The sequence below is a fragment of the Aspergillus nidulans genome, chromosome II (genome assembly GCF_000011425.1).
Source record: "Aspergillus nidulans FGSC A4 chromosome II".
NCBI classification, from domain to species: domain Eukaryota; kingdom Fungi; phylum Ascomycota; class Eurotiomycetes; order Eurotiales; family Aspergillaceae; genus Aspergillus; species Aspergillus nidulans.
The window spans coordinates 1,779,383-1,796,810 of record NC_066258.1 but is presented as its reverse complement, the minus strand read 5'-3'; the positions used below and the strand labels follow the sequence as shown (position 1 = coordinate 1,796,810).

The window sequence follows — 17,428 nt, the reverse complement described above, 5'->3', positions numbered from 1 at the left end:
GAGGCTGTTGTCACATGATGGTGGCGGCAGCCCTAAAGTCCTATACCAGAGCACAGTAATGCGTTTTTTTTTTCTCCCCTCAGGAAGTTCTTCCTGATGGATTCTACATGGTTAGACAAAAGGCAATACTTCAGTTGGTCAGCGGCCCGTCCCGGCAGTCAAATAACTGTCCTCGACGAGTGTCATGTCCTTTATCTACAGCATATAGTTGATAGTCGCTTACCGAATCGTAGTGATAACCGGCAGCTGTTGCGTGCTTGATAAAGGGAATGCTACCAGGTGCTACCAGGCGGATGGCCGGGGGTCTACGTATAGGAACAAAATAGACCATGGCCTTTATCAGAAAAATCATCGGAGTGTCGGATCTCCATCAATCTCCATCGGACCTCCGACATACTGCTCCACCCAGTCTTGGATCGCCATTATGACTGCAGATTTCGTACGTTCAGCCAGAGATCCATTCCGTCCGCGTCACCCAGTCATGATCGACCAAGACATAGCTAAGCACTCGGCTGCCAATGACAGGGTCCATATTTATACCACGGAGGACGATTTGCGTCGGCACTTTATCCGAAGTACTCGCTTCAGCCGTCAGGATGTAGAATAAATCAGGAAAAAATTCCGCACCATGTCATGAAAAATGTTGCCATTGATGCAGTCGCAAGTCGCTTACGAATACGCTTGAAGGGACTCAGTGTTCAAACAGTGCATGCCGTGTTTATATTGATCTTCAAGTGCCCAGAGTTTTTGATGGGGCTCGGATTCGAGGAATACTCTATCGAAAGCGTATCGTCAATTTTAAGTTATAGTAGGCATGGCTGGTTCTCGGCAGCAAGCAGCTGAAAAGGCTCTGCACGATCAAACGAACATTCTCCCTCGGGGTAGGCTTCTCGTTGTCTTTGCTGGGCTTGCAATCTCGCTGTTCATCTCGTTTGTCGACCAAAATGGCATCACCGTGACGCTGCCCACTGTCGCAGAGGATCTGAACGGCAAGAACACCATCTCATGGGCGGGAACATCCTCGCTGATTGCCAATACAATGTTCAGTGTCCTCTACGGGCGGCTGTCTGACATTTTCGGACGAAAGATCGTGTATCTGTGCGCCTTGGCTCTGCTCTGCGTTGCAGACTTGCTCTGCGGCTTGTCCCAGAATGCAGCCATGTTCTATGTCTTTCGAGGTCTGGCCGGTGTTGCAGGAGGCGGGATCAGCTCGTTGGCCATGATCATCGTGTCCGACGTTGTGACTCTCGAGCAAAGGGGGAAGTACCAGGGGATTCTGGGCGCGTCGCTAGGTCTCGCCAACGTTGTTGGTCCATTCATTGCGGCGGCATTCATCCTCAGAGCCACATGGCGCGGGTTCTTCTGGATGCTGGCCCCGTTGGCTGCGTGCTCGATCATTGTCGGATATTTCCTCATTCCTGATACTGCGGTCAAGGACAGTTTCCGGACGAACGTAAAAAGAATCGACTATTTTGGTATTATCGCATCCTCTATCGGTATCATCTTCTTGTTGATCCCGATCTCGGGGGGTGGCTCGTACTTTGAGTGGAATTCGCCAATGGTAATCAGTATGCTCGTCATCGGAGGACTGTCGCTGGTCACCTTCTTCTTCATCGAATGGAAGATCGCCGTGTTGCCCATGTTGCCGAGTACGTCTTCCTTAGGGTCAAAGGCCGTTCAGCTGTGATACTAACGGCCAGCCAGTGGAGTTCTTCAAGAACAGAGTCATAGTTGCCCTCTTCCTGCAAAGCTTCCTCCTGGGCGCAGTGTACCAGGCATATCTCTACTACCTCCCACTCTTCTACCAGAACGCGCGCGGCTGGTCCCCTATCGTCTCGGCAGCCCTAACGTCTCCGCTGGTCGCCTGCCAGTCTATGTCCTCCGTACTCTCAGGCCAGTATATCTCACGGTGCAAACGGTACGGCGAGGTCATCTGGTTTGGCTTCGGCATGTGGACACTGTAAGCGTTCCACGTCAGGACGCACCCTATGCATACACTGACACGTCTTCCAAACAGCGGCGCCGGCCTCACCCTCCTCTTCAAGACAACGACCCATCCAGCTGCCATCGCCGTAATAGTCGCCATAACCGGCGTCGGAGTCGGATGCACCTTTCAGCCAACCCTTGTTGCCTTCCAGGCCCACTGCACAAAGCGCCAACGTGCCGTCGTCATCTCAGACAGGAACTTCTTCCGCTGCATGGGCGGGGCCTGCGGCCTTGCGATCTCCGGCGCCGTATTGCAAGCGACGCTCCGCTCGCATTTGCCAGTCGGGTATGAATATCTGTCCGACTCGACGTACTCTCTACCCGCGCAGTCGTCAGTCCCGGAGGCTGTATGGGGCGGCATTGTGGATGCGTATACGGCTGCGAGCAGGGCAGTGTTTATTTTGCAGGTCCCGCTAATTGGGGTTTGCTTTTTGGCTTGTTTGTGTATCAAGGATCAAGGATTAGAGAGACCGAAGGATCCTGCGGAGCTGGAGGAGGAGAGGAGGGCTCTCGACGCGAAAGAACAAAGTGCAAATTTGTCAGTGACCACAAGCCAGGTCATAACACCCGAGAGACACTCTGTTGAGCAGGTCTTTGAGGATGAGAAGACAAGACAGAACGTTTGATCTGAGCGTCCTTGTTGCATTGTTGGTTTGATGGCATAGCAGTCGGCATTCGAGTTCATATGTATACAAACAATGCGACCAATAGACTTCTTGAATACCTTATTACTTATGCCGATGTTTCTCCTATATCGATAGTCTAAGTATCTTTACCATAGTCGCTAGCATCTGGCACCTACGCCCAACAGCAAACCCTTACTGGGGACTCTGACTATAAGAGTCGAAGACTCCAGTCTAATATTCCACACTTCTCGGTCCTGCTCTTCTGTTGGGCCAAGAGCATTCAGGGTATATAGTCTTATGGCCAGTCTTACCGGATTATAAGATATCAAGTCAATCCCTAACACGTTAACCGGACTTATCTTCCAACGACTCCGAAAGATGTGAGACCCTCCAAGAATAATGCCACTTCAACCACCGCTGCGCCAGCACACCACGCAGCTCTTCCCACGGCAGTTCGCTATGCGAAATCCACTCCTCCCTCGTACGTATCACAGAATGTGCAAAGGGGTTCTTCTGTGCAAAGTACCACGACATAGCCGGGTCCAGCCCGACAGTCGCCTGTTGAATTAACAGCGCCTGCGTAGCCAAGGTCTGCGCCTCGACTTCCGCAGATGCGCGCTCCATCTCGTCCGGCGACAGTGTCGTAATGGCCCGGCAGATCTGCATAAACGGGTGGAAATAGAAGCCACGGAGTCTGATGCGGTCGGATGATTCGGGTACGGAGGGAAGATCGAAGAGAGAAGGCGGGTATGGTTCTGTTGTTTGGTAGCGGACGTGGCCGTCGTGAAGCATTTGGCGTACCCATCTTGCTCTCTCTAGGATCTTCGAAGTCCTCGATATGTACTCGGACTCGGACATTGGCGACGTGAATGCGTCGCGCGTACTGGCTACGACACCTGTAACATGGCAGGTCAGCCTGAAAAACTCCCACCAGAGACTTGAATCGCAGTCTGATTCAGTAGCCGATGCGTGCTTAAAGAGATTTTGCCATTCTGACGCTTCGAATATGCCCGAGTTTCGTAATCTGTACATTTCGTCCAAGAGCTAGAGAGCATCAGTTTGTACCAGTCCATATCCGCAGAGAGAAATATCGCCTATGGTGGAGTAGTCTATATCTCCACGCCTAGCATATGTTTGATGAGGAAAACCAAACGAAAGAACTCACAATTGACGGCGCCACACTTTTGAGAAGTAACCAGTCAAACCTCGTCTTGTGGTTCTCAGGGCCCCGTAACTCCAGCAGTTTAATCCCGCCCCGGTTATGGAGAACCCAATGATTCTCTTCAGGTGGGCTGATGAACTAAAGGCCTGTTATAACCGACGCCTAAAGGGACAGACTGAGTTGAAACTACCTCGTAAAGTGTCAACAGCCGCGTCGCGCAGTACACATCGACCTCCATACACGATTTCGGGTCGCTGAGCGCATGCTGGAGATTTTTCAGAGCTTTACCATAGAGTCTCGGTATTGCCGCAGCCCCGTCTGTATAACCGAACATCTGGCCAGCTCTTGCAGCAACGCAGTGTATAGCATCATCGAGACAGCGGCTCGAGCCATAGCGACTAGGGAGGTAGCTGAGAAAGGACGTGGATCGTTGCTGGAGCAAGTTCGAAAGGAGACCTGGTTGACTCTGTAGACGGAGAGCAGCTGTTTTCCCCAGGTCTACATCCGTGAAACTCGCGAGATAGGTGATGTCAAAGTTGTACGTTGCCCTCAGCGCCTCGTAGCCCGTGAACGAGGGCTGCGGGGCAATAGAGTGATCGATGAGCCTGTCATCGTTGTCTAATTCTGCAAGAATATTGTCCGTAAGTTCAACATCATGTATCGCCATTGCCTGCGAATCTTCTAGCGTACTATCATGTCTTTGACTTGCGCTCTGCGCTCGTAGCTGTTTGCGACCTGACCGTGCGGCTTGCCTTCTGATAAGAACTCTCGTATCCTCGTCGTGTGGCCCACCGGCAACACCATCAGTGGCATCAACAAAAACAAACGCCGGTCCGGCTTTAGCACGAGACCTTGGTTTTCGAAAAGGTAACTTTGGTCGCATCTGGTCTTCGGTGCGGCGTCGGAAGCCTGGTTGAGAGGGTGGAGTTAGGCATCATGGAGGGTCTGGATTGGTTTTCCTCTTCGCCCCCAAGATGGCTTAGGGATTATGGCGCTGACTAAACCGGCTCTCCGACTTAAAAAGGGCCATTGACGCGTTGACTTCTGGAGTCTCAGTCAGTAGGACCAGAAAAGAAGACATCCATGGTGGATAAAACCAGGCCTCCCATTTGTTATGTCAGGATTGGGTTGGGATATCGAGTTGTGTCTGGACAGTATCTAGCGTCAAGCCTGGCCATAAATGGTGAACAGAGAAGCAGGATTATTATATTCTTGTAGGTCACAGCAACCGGGAGCACATATTCTTTAGAATCATGGCCTCGCGTCGTTGTCCTGGTATGAAGTACGTTAAAGAGGGAGCAATCGTCGTCATGTTTAACTGAGAGACCGGCTGATAGCAGTGAAGAAACAGAGCTTTATAGCCAGCAAACCGGTCGAGCGCCGATAATTGTAGAAATCAGGATGCACAGAAATGGTTTAATACCTGATTTTCCAGCAATCAATGAATACGTTGTAATATGTCCCACCAGTATGTGATTGAGTGCGTAGAACCCATGCGAGGCTGGGGACCAGGGCAAGGCTGAGAAGCATCCAAACTGGGTATAAGCTGTGCCAGGAAACAACTAGTCCCTGTAGTTAGTGAGCAAACTCATCAGACGCGGCGTTTAGTACTAAAATCGAGTAGAACTATGGTTCGTATAGTGTGGCGTGGGAAATATTACATGCATTACCTAAAGGCAAGTATACTTCAGGCTAAGAACTCATTTATATATAACTACAGGGAAGAGCTCAAGAGGTGAGGGCTTCTAACATACTACCCTTCCCAAAATGGGCCGTCATCCACCTCCCTGGTCGTAAACAGTTCCCAGAGCTTGCTCAGCCCCTTCAGGGGTGAATCGAGCTGAATAAACGGAGAGCAGAAAACCTAAGCTCGATAGAACTTACCCGCAAAATGAAGCTGACGTAAATTAGACGTTAGGGGCCGCGGTTCGTCCTAGTCGAAGATAGAAGTTCTGTGGCTAAGGTCATTGCGTGGGATACAGGAGGGGAGTAATGGGAGAGAGAAACAAGAATTTTAGACAAAAGACTGACTGACAACTTTTCAAGTCTTCTTGACCATATTGACAAGGACACTTGGGGAGCTTTCGTATGTTTTCGAGCTTACTTCGTTGGGCTTAGATTTGCTGTTAGCACTGGTTTCGTTGGAATTATTGGAATTTAGGCTGATGCATTCCTGAGGAGATATTGAGTCCCTCTGAATACAGACCCTTGATTGAGAATGTATTCAATCATGATTATTGGTCAAAAACGATGCATGAAGAAGTTTGATTGACGCAGCTGGGCCGCTTCAGCTGGCGAAACTATGACCCCTACGAGGAAGTGTATGCTGATGAGGATGGTGACATGCTTCTCACATGCCTGAAGCAAATTCCCAGCAACCCCAACATGAACTTGAGAGTAGTTTGTATCTCAGCGAGTTGATCGGCATTCGTGTTCTAGGGGGAGACGCCATCCTTGGCTGCTCACGAGATCTTCTCTTGCCATATTGCGCTTGGCTATACATCACTTGAATGGCATACGAACCAGTGAGTACTATCACAGTGCGGTTGAATGAGATAGGACATCAACGTTCCGCCAATGCCCAGACACTGCACAATTTCTAGCAGGGCCAGCAAGCGAGGGTCGACCTTCCAACCCTGGACGTTTCGAATGCGTTGTGCTTTGCACGGGAGCAAGACACAGGACGAGGGTACATTAAGAAAAGCACATCCTATTGCGGATTCATAAAGCTCTACGACAACCATGAAGAGCCTCTCTCTAGAGCGCACGTTGATACATCTAGCAACCGATCCCTCGGACGTCAAGCGTTGAGTTCTTTCAAAACTTCTCCAGACTTCAATTGAACTCGTAAAGACCAATTACCACCGAACGCTCCTCTTAGGTATGATCCTCAGAGGCAGGACTTAAAGGTACATCGGTGTTAACACCCCATGGGTTTTCCAACTTGCCCAATTGATACTGTCCCTTCGGAACTATCCATCGGTTTATTGACCCTTCCTCGCACAATTCACTTCCAGGAGAGGGACAAGATGTGAAACTGGTGCAAAACAGAGCCTGAAATGTGTCGTCTACGGGTTGCGGGCACTATACATGCGCCTTGCAACCTGTTTGAGAAGTTCTTAATAGTGACCAGAAACCGTGGCACAACTGTTAGCCTTTGCAGAATAAGGTTCTTGTTCAATTGATCTTCCAAACCCAAAGGTCATTGCTTATGAAGACCTCTCACTCGATCAATGCCGCCTGAACTCAGATGTTGTTTGCCGTAATTCTTCAAGGAAGTGCAAAAATTCCGTTTTCGGTCATACTCCATAAAGCGATAAGCAGGGGCCGTTCTGGATATTATGGGTGACGCCCGTCAAATGTTCAGCGGTCGTCCGACGCAACAGCAGGTATTTTGGGCGACAGCCGGTGTGTCATGGCCAATGGTTCATTTCTCAGGAGGAAACCTAGATTGAAAGCGGCTCAGAGTTCCGCTGCTGGGAACCAGAGATTAGCGAAAATTGCGACGATGATTCACCTGATAAAATAGTGAACAACCGCTGACGAAGCAGGTTGCAAGTTTAGGCTCTCGTCCGGTTCTATCTTTTAGCAAATCCTTTGTAGCAAATAGTGTGATATGGAGGGTTGAAAGGGGCTCTGACACTGATACGATCCTGCGTAGTTGCAGTCAAGTGGGACGCGCCCACCGCCTTCTCTAGACGCGATGGATTTGTTTGTGTACAACCGCATTTGTTGACCGCCTTCGTTTGATTCCCCCACCAGACGAAAACCACTCTCTGTCAATCAAGAAAGAATCGCCGACTTCGACAGACAACAGGTAAGTTTAATTCAGCTATCGTCGGATCTGGTTAGCCCTTGATTGGGAATTGGGTTTCTGTCTCGCCCCTTGCTCGCCCGTTCGATATTCGAGTCCCTCGCAGAACGACCGAACCCTGTCCGGCAGTTGTTTTTCTGCACCTTTGTCCCCGGGCAACATCACGGCTGTGTCATTGTTGTTGTGCAGTCGACTTGTCCTGCACCCCACGGCCTTGGTGGACGCTGCCTCGCATCTGTTCTGTCCCAGACACCTGAGCCGGACATATTCTATCGCTCTATCATATCGATAAGTAGTGGCTGCCCCGTGGTCAGTATGGAAAACTACCAGAAGATTGAGAAAATTGGCGAGGGTAGGTGACCACTCCATGTCAATTTGCGGTTAAATTCATCAACATTGTGCTTGCAATGATCCTTTCCGAAGATGACTTTTGATCTGACATTGTCTACCCTACCCTCAGGAACGTACGGTGTCGTTTACAAGGCTCGCGAACTCACTCACCCAAACCGGATCGTTGCGTTGAAGAAAATCCGACTGGAGGCTGAAGATGAAGGCGTACCCAGCACTGCGATCCGCGAGATCTCTTTGCTAAAGGAAATGAACGACCCGAACATCGTACGTCTCTTGAACATCGTACACGCAGACGGGCACAAGCTCTACCTCGTTTTCGAATTCCTCGACCTCGATCTCAAGAAGTACATGGAGGCACTGCCGGTCAGTGAGGGTGGACGCGGTAGGGCTTTGCCGGATGGCTCTACTCTGAGCAGGAATCTAGGCCTGGGAGATGCGATGGTCAAAAAGTTTATGGCACAATTAATCGAGGGTATCCGTTTCTGTCACAGCCACAGAGTGCTTCACCGTGACTTGAAACCCCAGAATCTCCTAATTGACCGTGATGGCAATCTCAAGCTGGCCGATTTTGGATTGGCAAGGGCATTCGGTGTTCCCCTCCGAACCTACACGCACGAGGTATCCTCCGCCTCCCTATCGTCCATGGCATGGGCTTGTCGCTAAATTTGCTCTAGGTGGTAACTCTATGGTACCGCTCTCCTGAAATCCTTCTCGGCGGTCGTCAGTACTCCACTGGTGTTGACATGTGGTCTTGTGGTGCTATTTTCGCGGAAATGTGCACTCGCAAGCCTCTATTTCCTGGTGACTCGGAAATTGACGAGATCTTTAAGATCTTCCGGTATGCCATTTCACTGCTGAATCGCTAGACGCAAGCTTCTAACGTCTGATGTACCAGGATCCTCGGAACTCCAGATGAGACTATCTGGCCTGGCGTCACCTCGTTCCCTGATTTCAAACCGACCTTCCCCAAGTGGAAGCGCGAAGATATCCAGAACGTCGTCCCTGGCCTCGAAGAGGATGGCCTTGATCTATTAGAAGCCCTGCTCGAGTACGATCCCGCTCGACGTATTTCAGCCAAGCAGGCTTGCATGCATCCATACTTCCAGCACGGCAGCTCGTACTATTCTGGTCGCGCTCGCCGCAATGGCTTTCACTAATTCGATGACTCATGAGTTTCCCGCTTACATGTAATCTACGTACGTATACCAACGGCTGGGCAGGGGTTGGACTGAGGTTGGACGGGAATCTTGCAGGTGATACGGGCTGTCATTTGTTCTTCCAGCACGCGTCTTATACCTCATTCCCGGTGTCTTGATACACTTTCCTTGCCCTGTCTCTACTTCTTGTATTTCTTTTGTCATCGGCGTTTGTTATGGAGTAATTTGGCAGGAAAGAAACTAGGATATGATATTTCAAGGACTGCATTCTACTTCCCACGTTGCCTGCTCGATTGACGTTGTAAGCACATTGAGATGGGATCGGTGATCATGGAAAACGATGAAGGCGTTCAGTGATACCGAGATGCCCCAGTTAAGATGATCGTCTGCACTTGCAGTGCCCAGCACGGCCGACACGGGACCTTCTCCTGCCGTCTGTTCTGGCTGTGCGTCAATGGCCCCCATTTTTTAGCGCTGGGCACGTGGTTGTTCCCGCTCCATCCCTCTGCCATACCGCTCCAACTTCCGCAGGTTTTCACATCCCCCCTCATCGCTACGATACTATCGCTATCAGCACTATATAAATATTGACCGCTCATTGAGTTGTCGAAGCCGTTGAAGCGCGTCAGGCGACTTAACAATTCTTTTCCAGCCGCTTCTGAGAAGCGGCTCGGGCAACACACAGGGTGTAGGCCATCATTGGTGGATGTCCGTTCAGCCCTGCCAAACCATCAGCTCAAGTCTCGACGGTCGACACAGCCTCAGGCAACTAACAGTATCAGGTAAGGCCTTCACAGAAACCACGCTAGTTGAGCGATTAAACACGTTGGGAAACTCTGCTCCGACCGTGAACCGGTCAGCTGCTGCAGCTAATCTTCGAACGGCTTCATGGTCCGCTGCGTCCGAGCACCTGCATTTCGCCCTGAGCCCTTATGATTATTCGGGGACCATTGTCGACTATTCTTGTCGAATCCATTCCTCATGTTATCCTACGCCGGCACGCTGCGAGCCTGTGTTATTCTCAGCGCGGTATGAACTTGGCCTTGCATTTGGTCCTTCTCTAGGACAAGGGGTTTGCTTTTTGGCCCCTTAGCTTAGTCTCCGAGACACAGCAGCCCGTCAGCAAGAATTCTGGCAGCCCATTGGAAATCAAGGGCTGATGTCAAGGAAGTTTCTGTGCTCGTGTTTAATAATGGTAACCGAGCCGGTGCTATTTTTTCCATCCGTGCTCAGCCCCGGCTGATCAACGTGGACTCCCTGGCGGGCCATGCACCCTTCAGGCCAAGCATTGTCTGCATCTGAAACACTGAGCGACCTATTTACCGGTTGTCGTGTGCTTGATTGCGGACCCAGAATCATGTCCTCAATGCCGATTGGTTGAATTATAGAATGCAAGTATTAACGTTATTGGTTTATTGAGCAGATCGCTTTTCTCCAAGAACCATTTTGCTCAGCCGCCATAGCGGGCAAGCGGGGCTCTAACGAACAATACCAGCTTATATATTGAGGGAGCCGTGCTGCAATCCTTCGTCTTTGTCAACAAGCTTCGTTTTCTTTTCATAGATTAGTCGTCTTTAGAAGCTAGAATTTGCGGTTCCTTCTCACGCGCAAAGAATATACGGCGATGGCGACTTTGGATCGCGAGGACGACTTCACGGACATGGTTTACACTCCTCCCCTCTCGACTCGCTCCCGCTCCAACAGTAGACTGCGCGGGAGGCCTCAGCAGCCGCCACAAGAAAACTTGAAACAATTCTGGGAGCAATTCAACTCTAGGTTCCCGGGCAAGGTGTACACCGTCTTGCCAGACAATCCGTACGCTAGAACCAAGGCGGCTCGTGCCCCAAAGGGCATCATAAAGGGACAAGATGCCGGCAAATCCTACGAACAAGCTCGCAAGGAGTGTGAGCGGGCTGTCAATCGTATTGCAAAAGAATGCAGGCGCCTCAATCAGAAATACTCGGACCCGCATTTCGATATTGAAATGGACTTGAAAGGTGGAACCCGGAATTGCCTGGATGGCCTTGACAAGCAGAATGATGAGATGCGCCCGATGGGGGTGAAAAGAGTTACTGTAAGCCATCACATTCGAAATAGATCCCATTCCATAAACTGACTTTATCGTCCGACTGCAGGAGATATTTGAGAAGCCTCAGTTTTATGTTAACGGACCGACAGCCTCAGATGTGCGCCAGGGCCGTGATGGGGATTGCTGGTTCATGGCTGCGCTTTGCACAATGGGAAACAAGGCGGGACTGATAGAGAAGATTTGTGTCCACCGGGACGAAGAAGTGGGGGTTTACGGATTTGTCTTTTACAGAGGTTGGTTATCCCAAAGTGTTGTTGAAGCTATCTAATGCATTACAGATGGCGAGTGGCAACAATGTATTGTGGATGACAAGCTCTACCTGCGTGCTGCTGACTACGACGAGTCGATTGATGAACGCCCAGTTTGGGATAATATCAACCGCAAAGATACCGAGGAAGAGTACCGCAGAGCCTTCCAAGTGGGGTCGAGAGCTTTGTACTTTGCACAGTGTGTGGACGAAAACGAGACATGGCTCCCACTGCTGGAAAAAGCCTATGCCAAGGCACATGGTGATTACTCTGCCATCGAAGGAGGTTTTGTTGGGTAGGTATCTCTGTACTTCAAGAGACAGACGGGCTTAGCTAACTATCCAAAGCGAGGCAGTTGAAGACTTGACAGGCGGCGTGACGTCGGATCTCCTCACCAGCAACATTTTAAACAAAGACAAGTTCTGGAATGACGAGCTCATGCAGGTCAACAAAGAATTCTTATTTGGCTGTGGCACTGGTCTGTACTCGAACTGGCTCACACCAAACCATCGCGGACCACCACGAGACAGAAAGGGTATTTCCGAGAACCATTCCTATTCCATCATGGATGTTAAAGAGATTGATGGAGTACGCTTGGTAAAGTTAAGGTATGCATAGTCGTTAGCGGTGGCGCAACTTAGCTAACAGAATCAGGAATCCTTGGGGGAAGAAAGAATGGAACGGTGCCTGGAGTGATGGGTCTGAGCAATGGACACCTCAGTGGATGGAGAAGCTGAACCATAAATTTGGCAATGATGGCGTACGTTTCCATACTCCAGCAGACCAGCAGGTACTAACATGCCTGCAGTTCTTCTGGATCTCGTACGAGGATCTACTGAAAAAGTACCAACATTTCGACCGCACCAGATTGTTCGGACCGGAATGGACGATTACCCAACAGTGGACGAGCTTGAACGTCCCTTGGTCTGCGGACTACCATACTACCAAGTTCAGGCTGAACGTTACCAAGGCTGGGCCAGTTGTCCTTGTTTTATCTCAGGTCAGTCCTCCAACGGTACACAACGAACACTCATTGACATAGAACAGTTGGATACCCGCTACTTCAAAGGTCTTATTGGCGAATATGACTTTGTTCTAAAATTCCGTCTTGAGAAAGAGGGCGAGGAAGATTACATCGTGCGGAGCGTCAACAACTCCCTTATCTCCCGTTCTACTAACGCGGAGGTTGACCTTGAACCTGGATCCTACCACATCCTCATGAAGATCACAGCCTACCGGTGTGGCTCTGAGTCCACCGAGGAGACGGTCAGACGTCTTGCGTCGACCCGACGCGAAAAGCTTGTTCAGATTGGCCTCTCATACGATCTCGCACATGCCAAGGGCATTGTCCACGAAACTGAAGCTGAAAAGCAAGAACGAGAGGAGCGCGAATACCGTCGCAAGGCTGCAGAGCGGAAGAAGCTGCGAGAAGAAACGAAGAAGAGGCTCCAACGCGAGTGGATCCGCAACCAGAAGCTTGTGGCGCGCAGGGCAAGGGCTGAAGAAAGACTCGCAACGAAAGCCGCCAAACTTCAAATCAGCGACCGAAATGCTGGGTCTGAGCGAGTTCTGTCCGACAGCCCCGTTGAATCGCCGTCTGACATGAACGGCCATGTAGATGGCACTGACGTGCCGGTCGAGAACGGTTCAGTGCCGAGCATCAGATTCGACGAAACTCATATGGTACTTACGCCCCAGTCTTCACATGATACATACTCGATGCGGTCCTGCCGCCACCGCTCAACAAACTCCATTAGCCGCCATCGCCGCCGTACACACAACCGCGACCAAGACTTACTGGAAGGATTTGAGTTCGACTCGGATATTGATATGCCTCCAGAGGAGCCTCTCACAATTAGAGCACCCAGCATGCAGACGTCACTCAGCGACGGGCACGATAGCACGACCGATCCATGGAATGCAGTGTGTGTGGTCGGGCTGCGAGTGTACTCCAAGGACGAGATGCTTTCTCTTGAGGTCGTTCGTCCTGTTCCTGAGCATGAGACCGAGGCTGCGCTCGACATCGATGACCCGGCTCTCAGCGCGACATCCGAAAAGGGTTCGCGATTGTTCGCTATGCAGTTTGAATGATCGTTGCGGCTTTCTTAATGGTCTACTAATACCTCAGCTTAGGCTGTTTGATGTATCAATTCCGGATAGAGATCTCCCTTCGTCTTGCGTTCTGGCGTGCAAAAGTAACTTTAGTGTGAAATATATTCCTGTTAATTATACTCATCTTCCACACACTCCAAGTAATCTAGTAGGAGTAGAGGGCCGTGCTGCCTAAGAAATATGGCTACTCAGTACCGAAAAAGGTTTAGTGCGGTGGTCGTATCTTCCGCTTCGAAGTTCGCGCCCCTGCGGCCTGAAGTTATGCTCATCACGATGATCTTAAGGTGACATGCGGTGCTTCGGTTATTCGGTACCCGTCTCGCTGCCTCGATTGCACATTTGTGGAGTCTCAGGGTCGAGAAGCCGGAATATTTTACATAGCCTGAGTCTTCACCATCGCCCTCTTTTCAGGTCCGCAAGATCCGCGTCCACAAGCATTTATTGGGTCTACGATGTTCCTGTTGGAGGTAATGGATTCGTTCACCTAAGGTACCTACTCTGGAAATAGGGTCTGTATTACAGATGATGTGTCTAACTGAGTGTTAGTGTGGTTCAACCAAAAATTGCAGATCGGGCCACTGCAAATGTGATTATCAACCTTCCCAGAGGGCCACTCTTCCACGCTGTACATGTTACAGATAAGCCTCAGAGTAACGGATCCGAGACTAACCCTAGTCGTCGTCCAGACGACGCGGTCTCTGACCAGGCGCTAGCGGATAAAACCTCTTCGACTGTGGTTACAATCAACTACCGTTTGGGTGAGATGCCATTCGATGAGAACCAAATTCCGCTGCACTCAAGGTTGCAAATACAGCGTGGTGAAGCCGAACCCCAACCCCTTTACTACCGCTACCCAACTCCAGTCCACGACACCCTGGCCGGACTCGACTGGGTCTTGGGAAACCTCCAGCCCACGCGGCTAGGCGTCGTCGGCACACACATTGGCGGCTCTCTAGCCCTCATGCTAGCTCTCACCGAACCACGTTCTATACATGCAGTCGCTGCAATAGAGCCTGTCTGTGACTGGACCGCCCTGGATGAGTACTGCACTTCAACTAATTCTCCCGCCACTAGCCGTAGGAGAAGACATGCCCCAGTGGATTTAGTTCCGCTTCTAGAAGCTCGCGAAAGATTCTTTGCGAGCCATGAGCGGTACTTTGATTCATTTGCTTCGCCAATCCTGTTCCTGAGGTCTCCGGGGAGGGATACACCCAAGGTGTTTCCGCGGTATCGAACCGGTCCCGAATACCCGATTCCTGTGCGTGTGGTTGGAGAAGATGACCCTGAAGAGGAGCCTGATCTATGGGACCCTTACGAGCTATACGATGAGATAGACCTTTCGAACAGTAAGAGCTCGGCTGTCGATTATTCGGGCCAAGAAGCTCAACCGCCCGCCCGCCGTCGCAAGGCCCTCTCCCGATGGCCTCCATATGGCTTGGACTATGGTAATTCCGGCCCACCCGAAAGGTACAGCCGCCAGCCTGTTAAGCGACTCAATGTCACCCTTCCCTGGGTTCGTATCTTTACCTTCGCCGATCACCAGTCTAAGGAGAGCACAAGCCCGAGCGCAATTAAGTCTCCGAAAGCATCAACTCCAACATCGCAAGTAAGCGAGGTAGACGAAACACAAGGACAGAAAGCGCCGACTAGACGCAGACGGACGCGAAATGACACTGTACTCTCTCACCAAGCTACGGAAATGGTGGACGTAATGCGCCGTGCTTGTTTCTTTGGGAAGGAAAGTGGTTTCGGTGAGAAGAGGGTTACTCTCTCTTCTGTCGGTGTTTCTAGCTCTGATACCTCTACATCTGATGCCGCGACCAGCGCTCCTGAGCAGCGCGAATATCTGTCCGAGGCTATAACAATGCGCACTGGGAGTTGGCTTGCAGAGACACTTGATTTAGATATCAAAGAAAACCTCAAGGCGGATAATACCAGGACACGCGACCGATGAGAAACGAGAAGCTCGCCTTATTTTGGCGTGCAACTTTTGTTCAGCGGCAATGGTTTGAGCAGAAGTTGTGTCTTCCACCTTTCGCGAACCCGCAGGCTCGAGCGCCCACTGTAGTAAGCGCACTAGCTATCTTCGAGACGCACGAGCGGTCGAACTGCGATATGTTCTCTTTGAACCGCGATAGGGACCTCACGAAAGTTGCCAGCAATGGCGGTTCGCGACAGACGCCGGTAACAGAGCTTGTCGCGCTTCGGGACTAAGCTGGAGAGGTAGTGGAACAGCTTGCAGTTAACGAAAAGAGGCTTTCTCGTGGAGAAGGCAATCAAGGGATGGAATTCCTATGCGAGCGTTAGCTGAGACGGCATGATATCGGACGGCATTTGATGCAGCGGTGGTTATTGTATACGAGATCACGGTTTGCGGAAGACCGCAGTCATGTAGCTCCTGTATCACATAAACGATGGATCAAGCGCTCGGTCGGGATATGTGTAGCTTTTTTTGAGGTTTAATGGTCGGCAAGATTGACAGAACACAGAGAAATTAAGTGGTGAAAACGCGACTCCGATCTTGACTTTCCCCCACAATGGCCTCTTCCATCACCTAGGTTCTACCTGATCCAGGTTGAACAGGTCAAACTCCAATCTAGACTCAATTCTTACCACTTGGGATGTCGAGTATGTACCACGATCACCCCGTGAGATCCGTCCAGGACCTCATCGGGTTCAGCGGCCTCATCTCTCACGCAATCCGCCACCCCCTGGACTTCCACTACAGCGTCGGTCCCACGCTCAGCGAACTCAGCGGAGGCCTGCTGAGCTCCTCTTTTGAGCCAGAGCGGGACCTTCCTGGGCTCTCAGGAAAGGTCATTTTCGTTACCGGAGGTCAGTTGTGAACCTGAATCTTCTCTGCACTGGCGTCCTAATCGTTGGCAACAGGTAACACTGGTCTCGGCAAAGAAACCGTCCTCCAACTCGCTCGACATCGTCCAGAGCGTATCTACCTCGCTGCGCGAACAGCAATAAAGGCAACAAACGCGATTGCCTCAATCCAGGAGGCCCTCCCGTGCCGGGCGGACATCCGACACATTCCCCTTGATCTCGCGTCGTTCGCGTCTATCCGTGCGGCAGCAAAACAATTCCAGGCAGAGTGCGAACGGTTGGACATCCTGATTCTCAATGCCGGCGTCATGGGCCACCCGCCGTCCCTCACAGAGGAAGGGTACGAGATCCATCTCGGAACGAACCACATCGGCCACTTTCTCCTCACCAAACTGCTCCTCCCCACTCTCCGCGAAACTGTTTCCCGCTCTGAATCCCCGGATGTGCGAGTCATCACGCTAAGCTCGCTAGCGGCCAACACCGCACCATCATACGATTCCATCACGTCCACCCCCGCGCTGCTAAGTCTCGGTTGGGCTTCGCGGTATGGGGCGTCCAAGGCTGCCAACGTGCTCTTCGCTGCGGAGCTGGCTCGGCGGCACCCCGAGATTTTGTCGGTGTCTGTCCACCCGGGCGCAGTGGTGACGGATCTATACCAGCAGACTAAAAAAGCAGGCCTTTTCTACGAGGCGGGCGTTGGTCTTATGATGAAGTTCTTTCGAAGCATTCGCACCGGGGCATTGACCCAGATTTGGGCCGCGGCCGCGCCGAGAGAGCAGCTGATCAATGGCGGATACTACGTTCCGATCGCGGTCAAGGGAGTCTCACGGTACGAGAACGATGTGAAGACGGCGAGAGCGCTCTGGGAGTGGACAGAGAGAGAGATCGCAAAACATTATTGATACACTGACATCTATTGTTCTGGAGGCCTTTGGTATAGTTTGGCCATACGATCGGGAAATCCCAGGCTATGGGTCGGATATTCCGTTTGCCGCTCTCCACGTGGGGATTGTGGGGAGCATCTATACCTGCTATAAGTTATCGGATTTCC

General features: G+C 51.2%; 6 protein-coding genes across 6 annotated transcripts, besides 1 other annotated feature; 5 read left to right on the top strand and 1 right to left on the bottom strand.

The window, feature by feature from the left end:
* Positions 1-17,428: part of a sequence feature (contig 1.68 76..250663(-1)) that runs on past both edges of the window.
* On the top strand, positions 815-2,612 carry ANIA_04180 (putative MFS transporter; the record flags this gene model as incomplete). The annotated part of the gene is made up of 3 exons (XM_656692.1): positions 815-1,649; positions 1,705-1,960; positions 2,018-2,612. The coding sequence occupies 3 exons, from the start codon at positions 815-817 to the stop codon at positions 2,610-2,612; spliced, it is 1,686 nt and encodes a 561-aa protein (XP_661784.1).
* Positions 2,958-4,657, bottom strand: ANIA_04181 (uncharacterized protein; the record flags this gene model as incomplete). Its single annotated transcript, XM_656693.1, has 3 exons — positions 2,958-3,656; positions 3,778-3,912; positions 3,965-4,657. 3 exons carry the CDS (start codon positions 4,655-4,657, stop codon positions 2,958-2,960), a joined length of 1,527 nt encoding a protein of 508 aa, XP_661785.1.
* Positions 7,536-9,369, top strand: nimX (cyclin-dependent serine/threonine-protein kinase nimX). The gene is made up of 4 exons (XM_656694.2): positions 7,536-7,940; positions 8,049-8,557; positions 8,614-8,777; positions 8,835-9,369. Exons 1-4 carry the CDS (start codon positions 7,904-7,906, stop codon positions 9,094-9,096), a joined length of 972 nt encoding a protein of 323 aa, XP_661786.1. The 5' UTR covers positions 7,536-7,903; the 3' UTR covers positions 9,097-9,369.
* On the top strand, positions 10,721-13,524 carry ANIA_10513 (calpain-like protein; the record flags this gene model as incomplete). The annotated part of the gene is made up of 7 exons (XM_656695.2): positions 10,721-11,170; positions 11,232-11,418; positions 11,464-11,728; positions 11,781-12,041; positions 12,088-12,193; positions 12,242-12,433; positions 12,481-13,524. The coding sequence occupies 7 exons, from the start codon at positions 10,721-10,723 to the stop codon at positions 13,522-13,524; spliced, it is 2,505 nt and encodes an 834-aa protein (XP_661787.2).
* On the top strand, positions 14,309-15,499 carry ANIA_10531 (uncharacterized protein; the record flags this gene model as incomplete). Its single annotated transcript, XM_050611305.1, has 1 exon — positions 14,309-15,499. The coding sequence occupies one exon, from the start codon at positions 14,309-14,311 to the stop codon at positions 15,497-15,499; it is 1,191 nt and encodes a 396-aa protein (XP_050467345.1).
* ANIA_10514 (uncharacterized protein) lies at positions 16,176-17,279 on the top strand (the record flags this gene model as incomplete). The annotated part of the gene is made up of 2 exons (XM_050611304.1): positions 16,176-16,380; positions 16,435-17,279. The coding sequence occupies 2 exons, from the start codon at positions 16,176-16,178 to the stop codon at positions 17,277-17,279; spliced, it is 1,050 nt and encodes a 349-aa protein (XP_050467344.1).

Excerpts from the sequence above, each read along its gene's own strand:
- nimX (XM_656694.2), top strand. The coding sequence starts at position 7,904 with ATGGAAAACTACCAGAAGATTGAGAAAATTGGCGAGG. Across the intron at positions 8,558-8,613 it reads TCCGAACCTACACGCACGAG|GTGGTAACTCTATGGTACCG; the intron begins GTATCCTCCGCC and ends AATTTGCTCTAG. Across the intron at positions 8,778-8,834 it reads GAGATCTTTAAGATCTTCCG|GATCCTCGGAACTCCAGATG; the intron begins GTATGCCATTTC and ends CTGATGTACCAG.